This window comes from Dermochelys coriacea, chromosome 1, assembly GCF_009764565.3.
Source record: "Dermochelys coriacea isolate rDerCor1 chromosome 1, rDerCor1.pri.v4, whole genome shotgun sequence".
NCBI classification, from domain to species: Eukaryota; Metazoa; Chordata; order Testudines; family Dermochelyidae; genus Dermochelys; species Dermochelys coriacea.
Window position 1 is genome coordinate 340,383,115 of NC_050068.2, and position 21,764 is coordinate 340,404,878.

The window sequence follows — 21,764 nt, forward strand, 5'->3', positions numbered from 1 at the left end:
ATGCTCAGCGCTCAGAAGTTTCCATTGTTCTGTCATCAGAGCCTCTGAACGCTGAGAACTTCTGAAAATCTGGTCACTTTATTGAGGTGTCTAATTGAGAACGGAGCTCTTCTGAAAATTGTCCCCAGTTGTGGGTGTCAAGCACTTTTCAATAATGGCTCTACCAAAGAAAAAAAAAGAAGTAGGTGATGGATGATCTTACTGGTAATGTGTCTGAAGATCCATCACTTAGAGTCTGGGACCAACATCATACACTTTGAGGGACTAACAGAGGAAAACCTCTCTCATGACTTCTCATAGAATTTAAGCACTATATAAACCATAAGGTTTGTCTCAAACCCTATCACCTATAATAGTTTACAAGGCACAATAAAACATATAACTACTCTAATTACAAGGGACTAATAACCAAGGTAATTAGGTGTAACTACTGTATCCTGTAATCACAGGTTGTCATTGAGTTTGCTCAGCTTTTTAAGCTAGAGCTTTATCATGATTATACACAGCACTCATCATGTTCAAAGTGCTTTACAAAAATACTTTAAAAACTCTGTAGTTTAATTACATGGAAACTTTACAATTGTCAAAGAATTAGGGACAGGCAAACCTGTCTGAAAAAAATAAACAGCCTGAAACACAACTCTTCTTCAACCAAGTCTTTTTTTGAAGCATGAAAGAATTTGGTGAACTTTTTGAAAAGGTTGAGCCTTGAATTTCTTCATTTCAGATAGGATAGGACAAGGAAATACTAAAGTATACCAAGTAGTGTTTCCTAAGAGGCTAAACCTAGGGAATAATGGAAATTTCTTATGAGAGATGGCCCTTGTGAGCTTTACAACATAAAGTGGTGTGGCTAGGTACTTTTCAATGCATGGGTTTGGTTAAGTGAGGATGCTTGGGGAAGCTTCACATTTGTTTATGCTGATCCATGCCTTTAAGAGCTTGTCGATCACTAAATAATCTGAAATTTCTATGTATATCTTTTTAGGACATTATCCATAGCTGAATACTTGCTCATCAACTGCGGCAATGATAGCGAAGGGATGAATTGGGAGGTACGTTGTCCCTGCTGGAGGCAGGTGCAAGTCCTCTTGAAGAGCAGGGCCACTGCTTATGGTTTTTTACAGCCTGCAACAAACAAGTTGTGCTGTCTGGTATGGAGAGGGAAACTGGCTATGGCCCCTCCCCACCTTTCAGAGTTTCTGATATTAGAGGCCCTCATCTCCTAGCTCTCAGGAAGCACAAGGGTAAAGATTGTGCCTGGCCCTTATCCAGGGGCACAAAAGTAGGGGAGGAAAGAGAGAGAGAAGCTCCTAGAATTCTCTTGTTCACACACTTGTGAACTCATATAGACCACCCACAATCTGCCACTAAATGAGGCTGGGTGTGTAAAGTACGTTCTACAATTCTGATTTACATGGAGAGCCTCCAGAATAGTTCAGCCAGTGGATCACCAAATTTAGAGACAGAGGAGACCTATTAGCTTATTGACTCCATCTCTTTGCAAGCGGGGGAAACATTTTGAAGGATGGGATGTGGGCTCAGGTTTCATTCTGGATTTCTCTTTGGCCCCAGTGTCCCTTCATAAAGTTTCAGGTCCACTAGAAGTCTACACAGCTCAACACCAAGACTCCAGCAAACAATGCAAATCTTCATGGAGGCCACAGTTAATGCCATTCTGTGGTCTGGCTAGTAGAAATACGCAATAAAGCAGCATATCTTGGTTGCCTCTCTCTCCACTGGACTGGCTGCTGATCAGAAGGAGGTTGCATTTGAATTATATTGTGTGTGTGGTGATGCTTCCTCGTGGTACTTTTAAACAGTTCACAATTTAGACAGCCAAATAGTGGTGAACAAAGATGCATACAGCAATGCTGAAAAGTATTTTAGGAGATAGCTTCTGACTGGTGGAATCCAACCAATTTCCACAACATGCGCGCAGATTTCTCTGAAACTCGTTTTGTAAGCAAAAAGAATTGGAAACAATTCACAATTGCTTTCTCTTTTGTGGCCAGTGAAGAGCTACATGGGTGCAAGGCTATGATTGCTGAGAGACATGCTGTGCTTGAGGAAAACAAAACACAAAGAATTAGAAACAAGGCTAATCAGCAGCACCAAAAGTAACAGCTTGTCTGAGCCTGGGGAGCCAGTCTAGCAGCCAGGTGGAGGCAAAATGAATGCCCATGTCTCTCCATCTCACAAAACCTTTTTATAGCACAAAGAAGCAGGTAGACTAGCTTCCTCTGGAAGCAAAGGGAGATCTCCTCCACTAACAGAAGATTTTTCAAACCCAAAAGAATATTAAGAAGCAAGAAACATATCAAAGAAGTCCTCTCCCCACCCTGCATGTGTCACTGGAAAAAGTGACTACAACACACTGGCCACAAAACAGCTCTTTAGATGTTATGTGGTGTCAGCTATGGGGCCTCCAGAAAAGATCTATTTGTTGTTGTCATAATGCATCAGAGAAAAAAACCAAAGAATCGAACTGAGTGGAACTGAAGAGTGTGAATGTTAATAACAGACTGAGAACATACCCAGTGCCCAGGGTGCTGTAGAACTGATGAAATCAACAGGCGTATCTCCTCACTCCCATCCCAAAGGCTGTCGGCTAAAATACACAAATAATCTATCCTCATCATTACTATATTTCACTTCCTCCAGATGTTTTATCATCACTGCTGCTCCCTGTTTATTGGCTTTTTTCCTTTATGTGAAATATGTCAACATCACAGCTTGCTAGAACAAACTCAGAAGACGGAACCAAGTACTGTTGATCCGCAGATCCAACAGCCGATTTGGTCACACAGTAGAAGTAGATTCCGGCTCAATTAACCTCTAACTAATGTATAGTTTTGGGGATTAGTCTGCTGCCTGGCACACACTATCCTTTCACATGGTCTCCTTTCCTGCAGTTCATGCTTTTCACATCCCACAGGTTTTTTAAAACAGCCTCAAACATCGGAGCAAACTTAGAGAGAAAGTGATTCGATTCTTTTTATTCGAAACTGCTTCACACTCAGCAACTGTACCTCTTGCTGAAGAAATGCAAGCTGCTTAACACTGGAGAACAGCTTCATAGACATGTGAAAAAAAAAAAGAGTGAAATTTCACCTGCAGGGAGAGAACTCCTTGATAAGAAAGAACTCTTGATCTTCATGATGGAGAAAATGTTGGGAATTAAAGCAAAATGATTTATAAAGCGCTAGGGCCACATTACAATTTGATTCCATTTTTAATAATGTGTATTTACCAATGTGCCATCCGCCTGGCAAATAGTCAGAACTACAAGGAACACAACTTTCATTTTGTTACTTGGCAAATTAAAAAAAAAACACAATTAAATTATGTACAAAACAGATGCACAATATGCCTGCTTGAAACTTAAGATTTTTTAAAAAAATTATTTATAAGGATAGGGCATGAAAATTTAATTTAATGTTCACCTTAGGTAATTTCGTATCTTATTGTTCATGGCAATTACCATAAATCTACATATCAATAAGCAAGAACAGATGTCAGTTGTTACAAGTGCTTGCCAATCAGGCCTGTTAAAAAGTGACAGATGGATCGTTATAGAACATTCTCATAAGGCCTATTAGCACATTCGCAAGAAATTTTTGTGGTGCTGCACAGTCACAGATGCAGTTCTGTGAAAACACTGGTAAATTTGAGAGCACAAGATTTACATTTTACAACTTCTTGTGCTACCTCCAATGCAAACTTTCATGCCATAAGGCAATCGGCCTTGCTTTAGTCACCACAGCTTTTCTCCTTGTGATAAATGCAAGTGGTAAGGATCAGGGGCTTGTTTGTATAGGACGTAGCAGAATCATGGGCCATTTTTAAAAGCTTTTTATGCTTATTTCAGTTTTACATGCAAAACATTTAGTAAGTATTAAAATAATTGAGGATCACTTGCATCTTCACATTGAAGAAATTGCTGCTTAAATCCTTCCTTTCTGGGAAAATATTCATTGGTTTAGAGCCCAGCCTTGGTCATCTTAAAGAGGCCTGATTTTCAGAGGATGGTTCCTGAGCACTTTCTGACCAGGTCCCTTTACAGTGTCTCAGCTTGGTCACCCCAACACAGAGGCACCCCACAATCAGTAATATTGGCCCAATTATTTATTTACCTTTTTCCTCGTTAGTTTCCCCAAACATAGGGTTTATTCCCTTTACATTAAATCCTGACTGAAGTTTAAGAAACATGGACTAATGATCAAAACAAATACAGTTGATCATCTCTGATCAAAAAAGTAAGTTACTTGTTCACACTGATGTTATCAGACACTTCAGATTTTTATTTTAAAAAGTTGAATCAGATTTCCAAGGACTTTACTTGGGACAGGGAGTGGTCCAGAATAGTACTCTTGAAATTACAAGCACCAGTCAAGATGGATAGAATAGAAAATTTAGATTTCCAGCTCCACCAAATCACATATATTTTGAATCCATCTTTAGAACAGCTGTTTATTTAATATTTAGTACTTTACTTTTTTCTAATTAGTGAAACCCTGATTCAGCAAAGCACTTAAGCACATGCTTAACTTTAAGCATATATTAAATTCATCCCTATTTAGCACAACACTGAAGCACATCCTTAAGTCCCATTGAATTCAGTAACTTCCCATTGACCTCAATGGGATTTCAACATGTGCTTTAAAGTTAAGTGTGTGCTTACGTGTTTTCCTGAATAGGAATTACATTAAGCACATGTTTTAGTGCTTTGCTGAGTCAAAGCTTTCCTGCTACATTCTGCCTGGTCTTTATGCGAGTGCCCAATATGGGAGAGGGAATAAGGAGCCTCTTCCAGGCCTTTCACAGTTGGTGTAAGGCTCAGGCAGACTTGCAGTCCCTTCCTTCTGACTCAACCTAACCCAAATTTCAGAGTAGCAGTTGTGTTAGTCTGTATTCGCAAAAAGAAAAGGAGTACTTGTGGCACCTTAGAGACTAACAAATTTATTAGAGCATAAGCTTTCGTGAGCTACAGCTCACTTCATCGGAAGCATTTTTTTGCATCCGATGAAGTGAGCTGTAGCTCACGAAAGCTTATGCTCTAATAAATTTGTTAGTCTCTAAGGTGCCACAAGTACTCCTTTTCTTTTTGCGAACCTAACCCAAAGAGTCCATTTTGTATTCTCAAATCTCCCAGGCTATGGAGGGCTGGTGGTCTCCTCAATGTGCTTGTGCCACTCCTGTTTGCAGGAGTTTGCGTGTACACTAACGAGAGAACAAACCCTTTCCCTTCAATGATGTGCTCTCCAAAAAGTCAACCAAAGCTTCATCGTGAAACCTAGAAAATGTGGACTGATCGGCTTTGATTAAATGGCACCTTCGGGGGAAGTGCAGTTGTTTGACCTCATTGCTTTGAGTCCCTTTGCCCAACATTTTTAGTTGTGCCTATGTAAGAAGCAGCCATGATATGGCATTATTCCTGGAGTCGACAGAGATTCTCACTTTGAACAGGACACCCCTTTAAAGAGGCCCTATGGGCAAGGCCCAGCAGGAGAAGCCCGGCCAGTATGCTTCCATTGGAAAAGTGCTGCGAAGGAGTGAGCCGAGGGAAAGGATGTGAGAGCCAATGCGAAAACACAGCGCCTCTATGCAGAAGGTCCTGGCTTCTATTCCTTCCCTCAAGATCCTCCGAGCCAATGGAATGATTAAGGGAACACTCAGTAAGCAGAACTGCGTGGAATTTCTCTCACCTATCTGCTCCCACGGAGTCAGGAAACCTAGCTCAGGTCAAAGGGAAGGGGTGAACCTAACTGAATCAAAATCAGGATCAGTCAGAAGCTCAGCCCAAATCTCAAACCGAACCATGAGAGAATTTCAAAAGGATTAGGAACATATGTTAGAAAACAGAAAAAGGCCCAGCTGGACAGCATTTATTAATCTGAAATCCAAAGAAGATAAATGCAAAAGTATGGATCACTTTTTTCTATTTCAACCTATTTTTTTTTGCTTTCACACTATCCAACTGAATCAATATAACCCTGTGTGTGTGTGTATCTATGCATATGTAAACATACCTAATATCTATATGCATATATCTATTTACATTTATAACAAAAGATTTGAAATTAATTGTATTGATAATGGAAAACCTTCACGGGGAAAAATAAAAATATTTTTTGACATCTCTTCTGAGTTACAAACTCCTGGCATTCTGCCACATAATGTAAAATCTTACGTCGTATCTTCAATGGATTTTAAAACTAGTAGGTTAACTTAGCTCACCTAATGTAAATCAGATTTTTAAGGTCTGATCCAAACCTACTGAAGTCAATGGAAAGATCCAAGTGATTTCACTGAGCTTTGCATCAGGTCGTCAATGTAACTTGTATACATTTGAAGAAGGGAACTCTCTGGCTTAAACAGTCGTTAACTGTAGCTTATATTTTTTTATTAGACAATCAAATCACGTGATCTACTTCACCCGTATTACGGACATTCCCCACAAACAATGAGCAAGTACAATCCATACACTGCAGCCTAATATTATGCATAAAAGTAAAAGCAGTGCCTTTAAATTGTTAAGCATTACAGTAGTCAGTGGAAAAAAGACTACAGTATGATTGAGAGTAGTGACATAAGTATGTGCATGTGTTATGTTAGAACGATAAAGCAGAGTTTGGCAAGACAATGATAGCTCCTGTAATCAAGACTGCAATGCTACTAAAACAGCAAAAGGGATATTGACGACACTCGTCATATTAAGTGTTTTCCTACTTTAATGGGCTTTAAAGACACACATTTAAATGCTTTAGAGAATTAGGTGCCCGATCTAAAGTCTACTTAAATTAATGGAAAGATGTCCATTGATTTCAATGAGCTTTAGATCCACTGAAGCCACAGAAAACACAGCCATTGACTTTAAAGGTGCAGGACTGAGCTAACAGAAATACTTTTAGGTGCTACATACGTGTACAGGTAAATTTAAGATTAGAGTTGGCCACCATTGCTCATGTTGAGTAGGATCTTACTCTTCCCACTAAAATCAACACAAGGAGGGGGGCAAAAGATCTGATTCAAAATGAACATTTTTTCACTCAAAGAACTTGCAAGGTCTAACCATGGAGCTTGTTTGGTATCTTAGCTGATTGCTTCTAGATTTTCTTCCTCTTTAAGAAAAGCTAGTCCAGTATTAATACACAAGCTCCATATCAGCTGGAAATGAATATTATTATATTTATTTGTGTAAGATGTATGGATAGAATGTAATTAAAAATACATTTTGAGAAAAGGAACAAATCTAGCTCTTATGCTACATTAAGGTTGTGAGATCAATGCTCCAGCAATATTAACCCATCCATGTTGCACACACCTAGAATTTTCGATTCTTCTGTCTCTTGTAAGCCTTAATAAATTACTCATTATTAAAGTATACTATCAGATATAGTCGCTGTGCAATGTAAATTGGTAAATGCTGCAGGAGGAACCTGAAATTTGGGGAAAATATACGACTTTTGAACTTTCAAACTTAATGATGCAATTGTGCTAAGACTTTTGCCCTTTTGTGTAGAGTTGTAGTATGGAGAGAAATTTAACATCATGAATTTGACCTTGGACATTGAAATTTAAGAGCCCTGCATTTCTGGAGAAGAAAAGGTAAACCCAAAAAAGCATTAAATTCGGTTAATATGCAAGTAAGAAAACCACCTTGTTAAAACATTCCAGGAGGCACATACAGTTCTTAAATTATTATCCAATATATGGACCCATTAGAAATCTAGCCTTTGGCTGAAGTAGTACATTGTTCTTGTAAACATGACATGCCACTATGACCTCAGAAGATAATTTCCTTGGATTAAATGGCCTACTCTGCATAACTGATTCATACATTGGATTGAGAGACACCCTAGGATTAATCTGAGGAAAATCTAGGGTGACCAGATGTCCTGATTTTTATAGGGACAGTCTTTTTCTTATATAGGCTCCTATTACCTCCCATTCCCATCTTGATTTTTCACATTTGCTGTCACCCTAGGTAAATCCTTAATTTCAGTCCAGGTATGGTTCAGTTATTAGAGGTAAAATTAAACCTACAATAACTGTGAACAACAGACAATGGGAACCTACTTGGATACAAGTACGGTAGAGTATGCTATACAGAAAAATCTCCCTGAGTATTTTTCCCCCCCTTGGGTCTCTCAATTTTTTCATTCTGTAGAGCTAACCAAATATGAAAGATTAAACACAATCCTTGAGCTCAAAGCAAGCTCCAAAAATGCCAACTGTGAAAATGTTACTGAATGACTCTGCTCTGTTTATCATATTAAGATTTTTTTTATGAGAAAAATGCTAGATTGTAAGTGTAACATAATAGAAACAGCAAGAACTGCCAGCAGGTCTGAGGAAGAGAAAATAATTCAGGGATATTGTCATCTGTAGGCCAATTTATATTGTCAGACAGCAGATTCACGTTAGTCTCTGATGCCATTGCAATAATGGCATAATGTAATGATTGAGCAGAGAATACCTATGCAGTATGGCTATATCAATATCTATACTTGTTAAAAGGTATTTCAAGATTCATTCAAAGGGAAGCCAGAAGAAGCTGAAGACTTGGATTAAAAAAAAAAAGAGTATTAAAAATGTTCTAAAGATACACAAATATTTCAGCCGTTGTTTTGTGATGGCAAAGTCAGTCCATTGCTACATTTCATAGATTCACTGAGTTCATGATTAAAATAAACTAGAATACCTTTTTTTTTTTAAATCAAGCAAGAAAAAAAAAGCTTTTTAACAGTTCCTCACGGCAGGCATAATGTGCATCTGTGGTCTGATTTACTGCACATGCTGCCTTCTCTAGCATCATGTTAAGTTAGGGTATCAGCATGGCAGGTCACACAGTGGGAGAGACCTTTTACTAATCACTACACATCACTTACTACTGGCACACAGCTCATTACCAAGAAATCCTCCAACTAGCTGGCTTTCAAATATGCTTACACTTTGATTTTCTTTCTCTCTCTCTTTTTTCCTTCAGAACGAAGATTATACTTTTTCATAAAAGCTTCTGTTGTGTAATTTTGTCAACTAGGGTTTTGAAGTCAAAAAGGCACCCAGTTAATTTCCCATGATTATAAAAAGAAGACTGCAAGCTTGTATCAATGGTAGGCCTGTAATCTTGGGTTTCATTAAGAAGGTCAGAACATTTTTATTTGTCACCTATTATTAAAATGTTTGAGGGCTACCATTAATTTGATTTTCAGGCCACAGAAATCTCACTGGAAATTAAAATGTAATCCTGCTGTTGCTTTATTGCCACTTTTACTAGGTAGGATATAGCTGCAGGAACTAAGAGCTCTCCTGCAATTTACAATTCGTTACTCTGGACAAATGGCAGGTGACTAATGCAAGACAAACTGTTTGTACAACTGAGCAGTGGTTAGTTTAAATTTCAGTTTTTGAAAGAGGGATTGAATCCGAATCATGAGTTGCCCCCTGCTCATACACACAACACATTTTATATACAAAGACTAACATAATGTGATCATTACAGATAACAGAATTTAAGAGCCTAAGAAAATAAAATATAATTGGCCAAAATGAAATGATTTTTAACTCACCAGCCATTTGCTGAATGCCGCTGAAGGCACCCAAGTTACTGGAGGAAGTTGCTTGCTGTAGAAGCTGCAAATTAATAATAAGACGATCATCGTCATCCAAGTGATGTTACAAAAAAGCAACAAGATTAAAACAAAATTATCCATCAAATTAAAGTTGGAATACATATAGTTTCCTTTACTTTTATATAATCTCTCACTTCTGCCTATTGTTGGAATGAACATCCCCAGAGATGATGCTGTAAATCCATATTAATGTCTAATCTCTATTAAGAAACACAGACGCTGGGGAAACTCAATAACATCGCTGCTTTAAAACAATTAATCAATTTACTCTTTTTAACAACCAGGTGTTAAATCTATTTAAACCAACATAGCGTGACTAATTATAAACCTCTGCAGTCTAGTACTTACCATAACTCATCTCTGTCAATCATGGTCCATTCTCACCCAACCCCTTAAATTCAGGTTTCTTTCTTAGAACAAGGTACATCAAGTGCACAGATATTCATTAGTTCATAGGCTGGCACTTAGCTGATATAACAGTCAAGATTCACTGTTAACCCTTGATATACTGGGTATTTTTTTTAAAGACTGCCAGCTAAATGAATGTCTATGCAGATTTATAACCACCCCATCCCATGTACAAACACAATTGATTTATGCAATCTGCAGATACAGAGAAACAGATCTCTGAGCATGTGGGAACTTCCCAGTTGTCAATATGCCATACACTGTGACCATTCACAACTTTACAGCGGCAAAAGACAGAGACCCCTGACCACTTGAACAATAAGAGAATCTTTGTTAACAGTCTATGATTTATGACACATTCAAGCTGTTCCAGATTCCCCCCAGCAGAGGGCAGCTGAACAATGTAAGGTAGCCAGCTCATTTTTCCCTCATAGCTTTCAAAGAGTCAAAGAAAATGTCATTTAAAAATGTCCAAACGCCCATGAAATCTACCTTCTATAAAGTAATATGAACCTTGCACATTTAGTACCAATAAAAAAGCATTTAATTTACAGACTTTCACTAGTTAATGTGATAGCCATTTTCAAATATATTAAAAGATTAACTTGAATGAGTACAGGGAATATTTCCATGTGAAACTGATATGCAAAGTAGAATTAAATTCAAACATTGTGGATTCAAAAGGCTGTTCTCAAATTCAGTTGAAGAATGTTTTCAGATGTCTACCTGATCTCTGAAAGGTGAAGATTTTACTTTGATAAGAGAAAGCTTTCAAAAAATTTATTCACATTTTTAAAAAAAGCAGAATTTAATGTTCAGTGGAAACATCAGAGTAAAAATGTATTTTCCAACTGAAATAGAATTTTAACCTTCAGAGGACAGCAAGGCACTGAAATAACTTGCGACTTTCATTCTAAATTGCTGTTATTATTACAAAATCTTGTATATAGTGCCATACGTTTACAGGGTGCTTTCAGAAATAAGTCACATTATCTGCCCCAAAGAGCCTATGTTAAAATGTAGGGAGTTCCATTTTATCGGGGTTCACTATAATTAGCTTCCAGTGTGCTAAAATAAATATATCGGTTTAAGTCTAAATATGTGGTCACTAAAACAACGAGGAATCCAGTGGCATCTTAAAGACTAACAGATTTATTTGGGCATAAGCTTTCGTGGGTAAAAAACTCACTTCCTCAGATGCATCACGTGGTCACTACATTTCACAAGAACTTACAGCTAGGTACTGTGGTGTAAGTCCTCCAAGGCCTGTGAGGTTCCCCCAAGTGGCAGTGTTGAGCTGTTGCATCTGTTGTGCCAACTGCTGTTGTAAACGCCTCTGCTCCTTATCCTTTTGGGTATCAGCAAACTTCACCACTATAGGCGAAGAGCAGCCCTATGATTGGACAGATTGGAAAAGAAAGATGTTAACATCACACACATTTACATGATTCTACTTTCACGTGTTCTTACCACCTTTAAATCCATTTGAAATAACCTGAAATGCTTTCTGAAATGATGTTTATTAATTATTATTCAACTATTTTAAAAACATGGCTCTTGAAAAATTATTAATTTCCTCTCTCTTTTCATTGAACTCCTTTCCCTCCAGATCTTTGTGTATGTTCAACTATCTGAATGCCCCTGGAGAGACAACAGAATTATCAATGCTCTTTAATTAAGCATCACGGTTCATGTGTTTTAAAGATGGACTTGTCTCTTTGTTTTCTGTCTGTTTTCAAGTAATAGCCAAAGACAATGATGGACATAAACAGTGCCACATGAATGAAAACAGATCCCTTATTTTTATCTAATTTTTGAAACTGTTTGCTTTCAGATATAAACCTTGAGATTTTTCTGTTTTAAATCTACAGAACAATGTAGCATCATCATGATTCCAGTTTACTTTTGGCAAACGGATTAGAACATTTCATGATTTGTAGAAACCATCTGTCTGAGTTTTATCCTGATGCCCATCATTGTAGTGTCTGAGTCCCCCTCTATCCCCTACCCACTGTCATGCCAATTTCTCTTCCACCCCCAATCCAAAAACCACGTTGGGTGCCTCAGATCCAGAAATACAGCATGATTTTATACACAGTTTACAATGTGCAATGGGGGTTTATAGCTAGCCAAACTCATCCCATGGCTACTCTCACTACACCGTGAGCTTCTTCAGAAAAGTTCCTATTCTCTATTTCTACAAAGAGTAGCAGAGGAACCTCACAATAGCACAATGATAGGAACATTCACAATCAACAGACAAAATGATGAAATAAGCCACGGTAATAATATCTTTTGTGTGAAGACCTCCCATCAATATCATTCCTTTAGAATTATCATCTTAGAAAATGATCACTTGAGATGTATTATTCCACCCCCAGTACCTTGCTTGTATATTTCATTGTAAAAATGTCTTTCAATTTTTCAGTGAGTAAAAACTGAGATACACCACTTCAGCAATTGAATAAAGATTATGGAAGATTCAGCTTGGTATACAATTGCCTCTTCTCAGTGATTTTATACTAATATTAAAATCAAGCTCTTATTTTTTTTTAAATTGAAATATTTTTCCAGTTTAGCTAATAAAAAAGGTAATAGCAAGCTTGTATCCCATTTCAGATTGGCTTTGGTGGTATTAGGCTAAGTGTGGTGATAGTTTACTGCTTGCTACATGTACATACGTGAAACTCTTAGGTCCATTTCAAAGGGAATATAAATGAATTTCAAAAGGAAGAAATAGTATATGGCTGTTCCAGGACTCAGCTCAGCAGCTCAATACAACAGCTGATATCATATTTATGAATTCTGAAATGTCAGTACATTGTATAAAAACAATACCTCTGCGATTTAGGAAGCTGTAATTTTTTTTCACTTTCTGCTCTTATTTAATCATTTTCAAAGAAGCAAACATTCTGAAGATTGAAATTATATGTAGCAAAATGGCTCTATATGAGAAAAATATTGCTATTTATTCCATGTCAACAAATTGGTGTCTCCTACTAACCCTCCATTTGAGTGATTTTTTTTTTTAAAATACAAAAATGAGGCAGAAAAGCCAAAAATGAGGGCAGCAATTATGGCTTTAAAAATGGAGTTGCTTAAACCAGGAGAGTAAAATGCAAAGAGCAATAGGAAAATTCATTATTTCCAGGAGACACTTGCTCTTCTGAACATGAACATTCTCATCATTTTGCGTCACTTTGAAAAATACGTTTTAGTCAATGATGTGTGCCAAAGAACTGAAAATAATGAAATCAGAAAAAATAACTTCAGTGGTTGAATTGAAACTTGATTGCATAATACATAATCTTCCATCTTAAAAGTCTTTCCCGCCCCCCCCATAAAACATGAAATCAAAGTGCCCAGGGGCAATACTATTTCAGAGAGTGTCCAGATTTTAATCGCAGCTCTCAAAAGTCAACTTTTTACCATCATAGCATTGACATTAATAACCAAGAGGCAGGAAATGCTTTTGAATGTTGACCAGAGCAATACCTTCTTTCCATCTGGAGAGGTACCCCCCATTATGCAAGCAGGTATGGGGTATCTCCTACCTCATTATTTTATGGCTGCTTTTTATCTCCCCTTCTCAATGGGAAGCACTGCTTGTGTACCTTTCCTTCTGCTGGCAAGGTAGAACATGCAGACTCCTACGGTACCATGCCATGAATTGGTGAGCTGGAAGGGCTGCTCCACCTCCCACAAAAGAGTAAGCACATCAGTTCTGCTAGGGACCTGAGCCCAGCTGACATCACGATGCTAATTATAGGTGCAGATTCTCCAGTCTTTAAGGCTGTTGAGTAGTACTTTTCTCTGAGAGTAGTTATTTATATAGGACTAAATTGTGATACACTAGCTCACTTCAAACAATTGGAATACCTGTGGCATAAGGTACTATTCAACATAAGGAAGTATATCACAATGGAGCTGTGTTTGAAGTACGGTACAATACTCAGCATATGAAAGGGAGAATCTGACCTTTAATGATTTCATTTTACAATATCCTCTGACGTGAGGGTGATTCATGTGAAACTTATTACCCTAGACCAAAAATACATGGGAACACATGGAAAATACACATAAAAACCACAGCATTATTAACAACACTTCTGTTTTATGTGGAACCAAAAAGTAGCAAAAATATAGCGACCCAAATTAATGGGGCAGTGCATGGCAGAAAAATAAAAAGAATCATTATTCCAATGAACTAAAATGTCACTTTTTATTCCATATATAGTGTCATAGTGCACAGTAAAATATATTAGGTAAGAGCAGCTTCCTAGTGAAGATAATTTCAATAATTCTGATTTTTCTCTGTGGCAGATTCTCATCTAACACTGTAGATTCAGGGTCTATAAAAATGCATTGCACTGAAAAGAAAACACGTTGATTATAAAATAATCTTAACCAAAGTCAAATGTGATGTTTGGAAAGACAATAGCTTTGCAATGCCAATATCATTACTGGAAGAATACAGAAAACAGCTGACATTTCCATGCACTGTCTCTTTTTTTCCCTCTGTCTTTCCCTTAGCTCATTACACAAAGCAGCTCAACGACATGACGCAATAATGATTGTTTAGTACCCAGCATGCTTTGGGAGACTAGAGCATTGCAAAGAAAAATTACTTGAGAAAAATTGAAAGGCCCTCATTTAAAAAGAATAATTAAAAAAAAAAGAAAAGAAGAAACAAGTGCACATAACATCAAAATACCATCTCTGAGAAGATCATCAGTACACAAAGATACGGTATACATAATACAGTATAACATGCACTCTCAAATGATTAAACTAGAAGATCCAGAATAAGTAAAGGCTTAGTACTCTTGTGAGACCTTTTGTGCAAAATTCTGAAAGACCATGACATAAATCACAGACTAAAAAAGTTGAGACCACCAGACGAGCTGTGGCAATGAGATAAATATGCCAATAAGTGGATCTGACCCTGAAACTGTAGTCGCACCAGGTAAGTAAAGTTAAAGCTTTGTGTTGCTCATTATTAGAAAGCATGATGCCGGGGACGCAGCTTTTAGGGAGTAAGAGATTGCTGTTTGTACAGAGCCTGCTGTGACAGTGCTCGGTGGCTAGTCCAGCTCTTCAATGTGCTCTTACATAACTGGCATTTTTATTGGCTACTTGAAGTAGGAGAAATTATATTAACTTAAAAAGAGATTCCATATGCAACCCCCACCCCCAAATTCCCAAACACATGCACTAGGAACTTGGCATGGCCAGGTTAAAAATCTCTTTCGAGCCTTTTCCCAGAGTAGCACAAACTGCAATATTTTAAAATCCATATAAAGTCAGGCATTTTGGGTTTTTTTTTGGTTTAAGATAAAAGATAATTTAGTCCCCAGATATGTTTTTATTTATTTATGTTTATTTTTTACTGAATGCCACTGGACACATTATAAAAGCAATGCTTGGGTTCAACACAGATCTTTTTACTTGTGTTTCAAGATTATTCAGAAAAATAAATTTCACAAAGAGGTAGAGCAAGTTTTGTGAAAGTTTAAATCTGTGAGATTGTCATGTGTCTGATCTTCTCCAGGAGACCATGGCTTTACCATTCACAATCATTTGCACAAAGAAAACAAAGAAAGGGCAGATGATACAGTACTGTACCTCCATGGTCTGAGACTGGTGCATGGCTTTGATTGCATTCTGTGCCATTGCCCTTGTAGAAAATGTAACAAACGCACAGCCTGTGGGAACAAGGGGACAGGGAGCAGGAAAGACAAAAAACAACAAGACAAAAGGGTTGGACACTTGTTAAACCAACACAGTCTACGAGAACGGCCACAAGACGACACTGTTCTCAGTAGTACATAAAAGTAAACAACTCCTCTAATTTATTTATTGACAGTGCTGACTTGCTAATCTGACCATAGATGAAAGAAAAAAATAGATTGGTGGGGGTGGGAGAAAAGGGTTTGGAGGTTTTTGTTTTGTTCTTGTTGAGCCACAGGGTTTGAAATAAGCAAAGCTTGTTTGTATGCTCTAAAATGTAAAGTTTGGATTGTATATTTTAATCCCTTTCAAAGCATACATTAGCAGCTACCTGCTATTTCTTTTTACTTATGGTTGGTTTAAAATAAACTGCCAGCATCACTGGCAATTAAGTACAAATTTAAAGGGCTCATAATGCCACTGGTAAATTTCATCAAGATGGTGTGAACACAAATAAGAGTGAGGAAAACATGTATAAAATGCTTTGATACTAAATGCCAGAGGACCCATTCATGCTGCCAGACCAAATTCTGTAATGCAGGTGGAATTTAAATATTTTTTTAAAATGAAGTTTTCAAATAAAAATCTTTATGAGTTTTGTTTTTTTGAAGTCCTGATACTTATGGGTACAAGCATAATTCTTTGATCTATAAAAACTGTGACCACCTTCAAATATACTGGAGCTGTGTATGTGTGAATAATTGAAAACCACTTTTTCCCTTTTAAATCATAGAAAAAAGAATAGCTTAGTGCCTGAGCTGTTTCCCCGTGCTGGCCTCCCCTTTATTGCTACTCATACCAATACTAGGCATGGTGTAGGTCAAGTTTAGTACTGCATGGCTCACTGCCCTTTTAACTAATAAAAACACTGCCTTCTGAAATTTACATTTTATTCTTCTTCATGCACCCTTGGGCATCTTAAAGAAAAAGACTGTGAAATTAACCCAGATTCAGGCTGATTTTGTAATAATACCATGGCACACTAAAAGCTTAGCTAAAGCAACACAGACTTATTTCACTTGTGATCTCTAATGACTTTAACAGTGCATTGATTTTCAGCTCCCTTAGCCTTGCACAGTTTGAACTTAGGTTTCAGAGAATAATTTAGTGTTCCACTCAATTTCCTCAAAACATTATTATTATTACTACTTAAAAGATTTCCAAATGAAGCAAATCTAAACACAGAGAGGCTGAAGCATATTGTAATTTTAGAGCTAATGCATGAAAGCTATGTTCTGGCACCAAAAATACAATATTGTTGCCCCTGTGGCCAATGCGCAAAATAAGCCATTTTGCAATCCAGCAAGCAACAGATTGCTTCGTTTATGTAAATCAATTTGTGAGCCATAAAACATCTTTTCTCTTTTGATCTGTATGTACCTGGTAAGATTATCAAGTCAAGACTGTATTAACATTTTAATCAAACAACAGTAAGAGAAAGCAATGCCTGATCATTACCCAAAAGCACTACATCTAGTCATGAAAATAAAGTCAATGCATTTTTGCATCATGCGGTAATTTAAAAAAAAATAAAATCCCTGGATACAAGGGAAACTAATCTACTATGCATTTTATTGATAGATTAGCATTATAAATTTTAAAGTTAGAATTCTTTATGCAGATTTTACAGTAGTGTTGCGTTACTTTATACATTTCTCAGATAACAGAACAGCTGATGATGTTTTAATTATTTAGACACATTATGATGCTACTACTGTTATCCAGAAAATTTTTTTGTCAAAGAAAATAATCTCAGAAACATCTTTCTATAAGGCATTCTAGACAAAATGTGTAGTAGAATGGTAAATAAGCTACAGTACCTCTGCTAGATTCCATATTGATGCTGTGCACTAAAATTAAAGAGGCCCAAATTTACCATCAGTCTCAAAGTAATCTCTCTTAAAAACATTACTCTTATTATTAATATAGGAAATAACACTAAGCGTTTTCATTTCTTATCTTGTGACTTCAATGTGGGGAGAGGACAAACTAATAGAGATATATTAGGGGGAAAACATACAGAGCCTTTGATAATTTTACTTTTAATGGTCACGGAACTGTTTCATTTACTTTCCTTGCTCTTATTATCCAGGAGCTTGTACCATAGTGACAATTACTTAGTGGAGGTTAAGAATGCAAAAGAAGCATGTAAAATGTCAAGAATCAATAAGACACAGTTTATGCATTTATCACAATTTCTACCCAGCAGTACAGCTGTAAGTAACTTACTGAGAGATGTTGCAATTAGCAGGTCTCAAAAAAAAAAAAAAAGTGAAGCAGCAGACAATTAAGCTTTGTGGCCATATAGATGGAGCAGATTACCTCCCCCCCGCCCCACCCGGCTCCTCGCTCATTCCCTTTTTAACCACAAAGCTAAATCATTGTGGGGCTTTCACTACCAATATTATGGCATAGCCTCCCTCTTCACCCCCAACCCAAGTTCATTAGAATAGCCTCTAACTGTTATTTTCTGGCGTGAAACGATTTTTATAACAGTAAAGTACCATACACTGAGCTACTTATTTAAAGGAAACCTGTTCTCTGTGAAGCCCATGATGAATGTGTTGTGCATCCTTTGCTCTACTCCAAGATGCTCAAAATCATTCTATAGATGGAGGGAGGCTGAATTACATTTTCATAATGGTCGGTGGGGTCAGGATTACAAAGCTAGGTCAATATTCTACCCACAATACACAGCAAATTTCCAACTGATAACCACTGGCCAGTCGTGCATACGATTACCCGATTTGCACAAACAATTGTGGGCACAAATTAAATGTGCAACTGCACTACTAAATTATTTGAAAACCTGGCCTTTAAAGTGTCATCATTAGAATCAGCATAATGTTGAGATGAATCAGTTCACAACTCTTTCTAACCATTGTTTCAGGCTAAAAACAATGGTGTGTGTGCGCGTGCATGCGCTTTCCTTCTGCAAAGTCCAAATCTGCCATGTTGGGGAGGAGGGGTCAGATAAATACATTATTTAGGGCAGTTCTGGCCCACAGCTGTTGCACACCCCTCTTTACTCTCGAAATTAATAGGTAGTAGATGTTGAGTGAATGGTAGGGATTACTCCTTTCACATAGCGTACAATCAACCTGTAGAATTCATGGCCACAGGTGGTTATTTGAGATACATACCAGACAGCTTTACAACCATTAATAACATTGTAGCTATGCATGTTAAGGTAAGACTAATCAAATCTCATGCTTCAGTGTGTAAGCTGTGGGAATCAAGAAGGATTTCTAGATCCCCCACCTCATCATATAGAACACTGTATAATTGCCTAAGGCAAGGAGCATGCTTCCTCTGAAGCATCAGCTATCGGACATTGACAAAGGCAGCATGGTTGGACCTGATGAACCAATCGTCTGATCTGCTATGGCAAGTCCTGTGCTCCTTAGATGGCCGAGCCCCTTGCCTTGGAAATTCTCTTACTACAAATAGGAGCAGTGGAGCTCAGTCGGGGGGGAGGGAAGGGTGGTAGGTGTGAGGGGGGAAGAGGAGAGGAAAATATAGTAACAAGAACACGAAGACAACTTTTTGTTGCCAAGACAACATGGAAATTACTTCCCTTTAAATCACCAAGTGTGTAACAACAAAAATCATTTTGTAATTGTGGCCAACCTGTAATTCACCTTGCAATTATTTGTTATCTCTACTTTCAAAATGTCAGGGATCACTAACAGAAAAGAAAGGGGGGGGATTTCCCTTATTTCTGTAAGGTTTTAACCTGTTAGAACAGATAAATGATCGATTGGGGAAAGGTTTCTCAAAGTAATTTCCTCCTACTGAGGGAATCAGAGGGAAATATGTTGCCCTACCACAGAGCAGATTTTGGAAACACATCTATTACGTGAGTCATGTCAGTTGAAAGGGTATCTAAACTCGGATGTTTTGTCTTTTCTCACCTATCACCAATACATCTCTAATGCCTCTCCCCTCTCTTCCCCCCAAACCCCAGGAATCTCTGCTCCAGGATGATTTTCAAAAGCGCTAAGTCTTGGCCTAACCATGCTCCCACTGAAGTCAAGGATGCCCCATTTATTTATGCTGGCATTGATCTCCTTTGGAGCTGCCACCCCAGAAGCATATGCACATTACTCCATAAGAACGTCTGTACCGAGACTGGTCAATGACACAGGAAGTAGAACATTTTCAAATGTGATTTCACCTAAATGAAACTAGCCTATTTTTCAGAGGTGCTAAGAACCCACACCTCACAGTGATGTCAATGCGAGCTGTGAGGATTACAGACATCTATGAATCAGGTCACTTTTACTTATGTGGCTAAAGGTAGAGTTAAGAATGGAAGTTTGATGGCCTGAATGGATCTAAACATCAAATAAAGAATCAAATTTATTTAAAAATATCTCAGTGGCTTTTTATCAATCTACTATTTCGTGACCTAGAAGAAAGATTTAAGATGAAATTCTGAAAGCCAGATAAGAGACTGGGATGCTCAAATCCCATTAAATGTTGCTTTCAAAATCTCGGCCTCTGGCTATACAGGTTGCATGCGGTCTGGTGATTGTGTTTTGCCTTTCCAAATTCCAAGTTCAACTGGATACAATATTCTTCTTCACTTCTTCTCCTAAATGATATGGGTGTTGTGTCCAGTCGATCAGCTGCCACGTTTCATCCCAGAGGTGATCGTACATCAGTGACTGTCGAAGTGATCCCTGAATGCAGACTATTTAAATTTGTAAAGTGCTTTGGCGTCTCTGGGAAGAAAGGCACTATAGAAATAGAAGACACTGTTAAAATGAAAACTGACAAGCAATTTGGAACAGGTCTATAAAAAGAAAGGATCTATTCATGTCCAATTATTTCTGGTTGGGTTTGCACAGGAGTTTTCCGTGCCTAAGAATTTCTCTGGTTCACATGTTCATGTGATTCATTAAAAGTAAAACTTGGGCAAGTAGTACAGTGTAACCTGTACAAGGAGCCATCCTAATTAGGCAACCTTCCATCTTAAGAGACCACTCCAAAATATCCCCAAGTATAATTCTGCTACATATTTATTGTAAGACAGAAAATAGTTTATAGCACAGATAAGAAGCTGGGAATGGGCAACAGGGGATGGATCACTTGATGATTATCTGGTCCATTCATTCCCTCTGAAGCAGCTGGCATTGGCCACTGTCAGAAGACAGGACACTGGGCTAGATGGACCACTGGTCTGACCCAGTATGGACCTTCTTATGTTCTTAGATTTTTGGTAGGCCCCTGGGTGGTTGCTAATTGCAGGGATTACTCTATGTTGTTTTCTACAGATCTGGTAGCCCTGAGAATGAGTACAGAAAGCATGAGGAAGGATGGTGCAGTGATTAGGCAGTTAGCCTAGGACTTGAGAGAGAGGGGTGCCACTCCTTGCTCTGCCACAGACTTTCAGTTTGACCTTGGGCAAATCACTTAGCTGCTCTGTGGCTCAGTTCCCCATCTGTAAAGACAGAGCTGATAATGTTTCCCTGCCTCATAGGTGTGTTGTGAGGCTAAATACATTAAAGATTGTGAAGTGTTTTGAGATCCATTGATGAAAAGTTCTACTTAACAGCGAAGTATTATTATTACTATCTCAGCTCAAATGAAAAAAGGGTTTTGGTGAAAGGTGCTGGATTGAGAGTCCTGGACATTGAAGCCATCTGTTTATACATATCAGAGACACAGCAAGGTAACAGCAATGCACACTTCCCACAATGCTCTGTCAATGTGCTGGAATCTTGGCCTTGATTGGCCTTTGTCACCTAGAGGTCAGAAGACAGGTTCAATTTCTCATGCCCATTTTAGTGGCAAAAGAAGAGAAAATCCTTTGAAAATCAGAGTCCATGAAGGTGTCTCAAAGTTGGATCCCCCAAATCACTAATGACTTTGGAAAACGTAGGCCCCAGTAGCTGGAATTTACACAGAGCCAAACTAGAGTTAGACCAACACTAAAGACCACCTTTTATTGGCAACCCGAGTGACCCACTTTCTGGAAATGGA

The 21,764-nt window shown here is 37.9% G+C and overlaps 1 protein-coding gene across 43 annotated transcripts in view; it reads right to left on the reverse strand.

Annotated features, from left to right (window-relative positions):
• The window catches only part of CELF2 (CUGBP Elav-like family member 2), a 549,658-nt gene that overhangs the window by 45,091 nt on the left and 482,803 nt on the right, over nt 1–21,764 (reverse strand). For 23 of the 43 annotated variants that reach the window (XM_043498679.1, XM_043498683.1, XM_043498688.1 and 20 more), the window contains 3 exons: nt 15,672–15,751; nt 11,281–11,439; nt 9,576–9,639 (listed from right to left, as the gene is read on the reverse strand). In XM_043498679.1, coding sequence (XP_043354614.1) covers nt 9,576–9,639; nt 11,281–11,439; nt 15,672–15,751 — 303 coding nt within the window. Of the gene's footprint in view, nt 1–9,575; nt 9,640–11,280; nt 11,440–15,671; nt 15,752–17,596; nt 17,627–21,764 lie in introns of all 43 variants that reach the window. The other 20 variants (XM_043498695.1, XM_043498655.1, XM_043498670.1 and 17 more) reach the window with 1 other exon arrangement.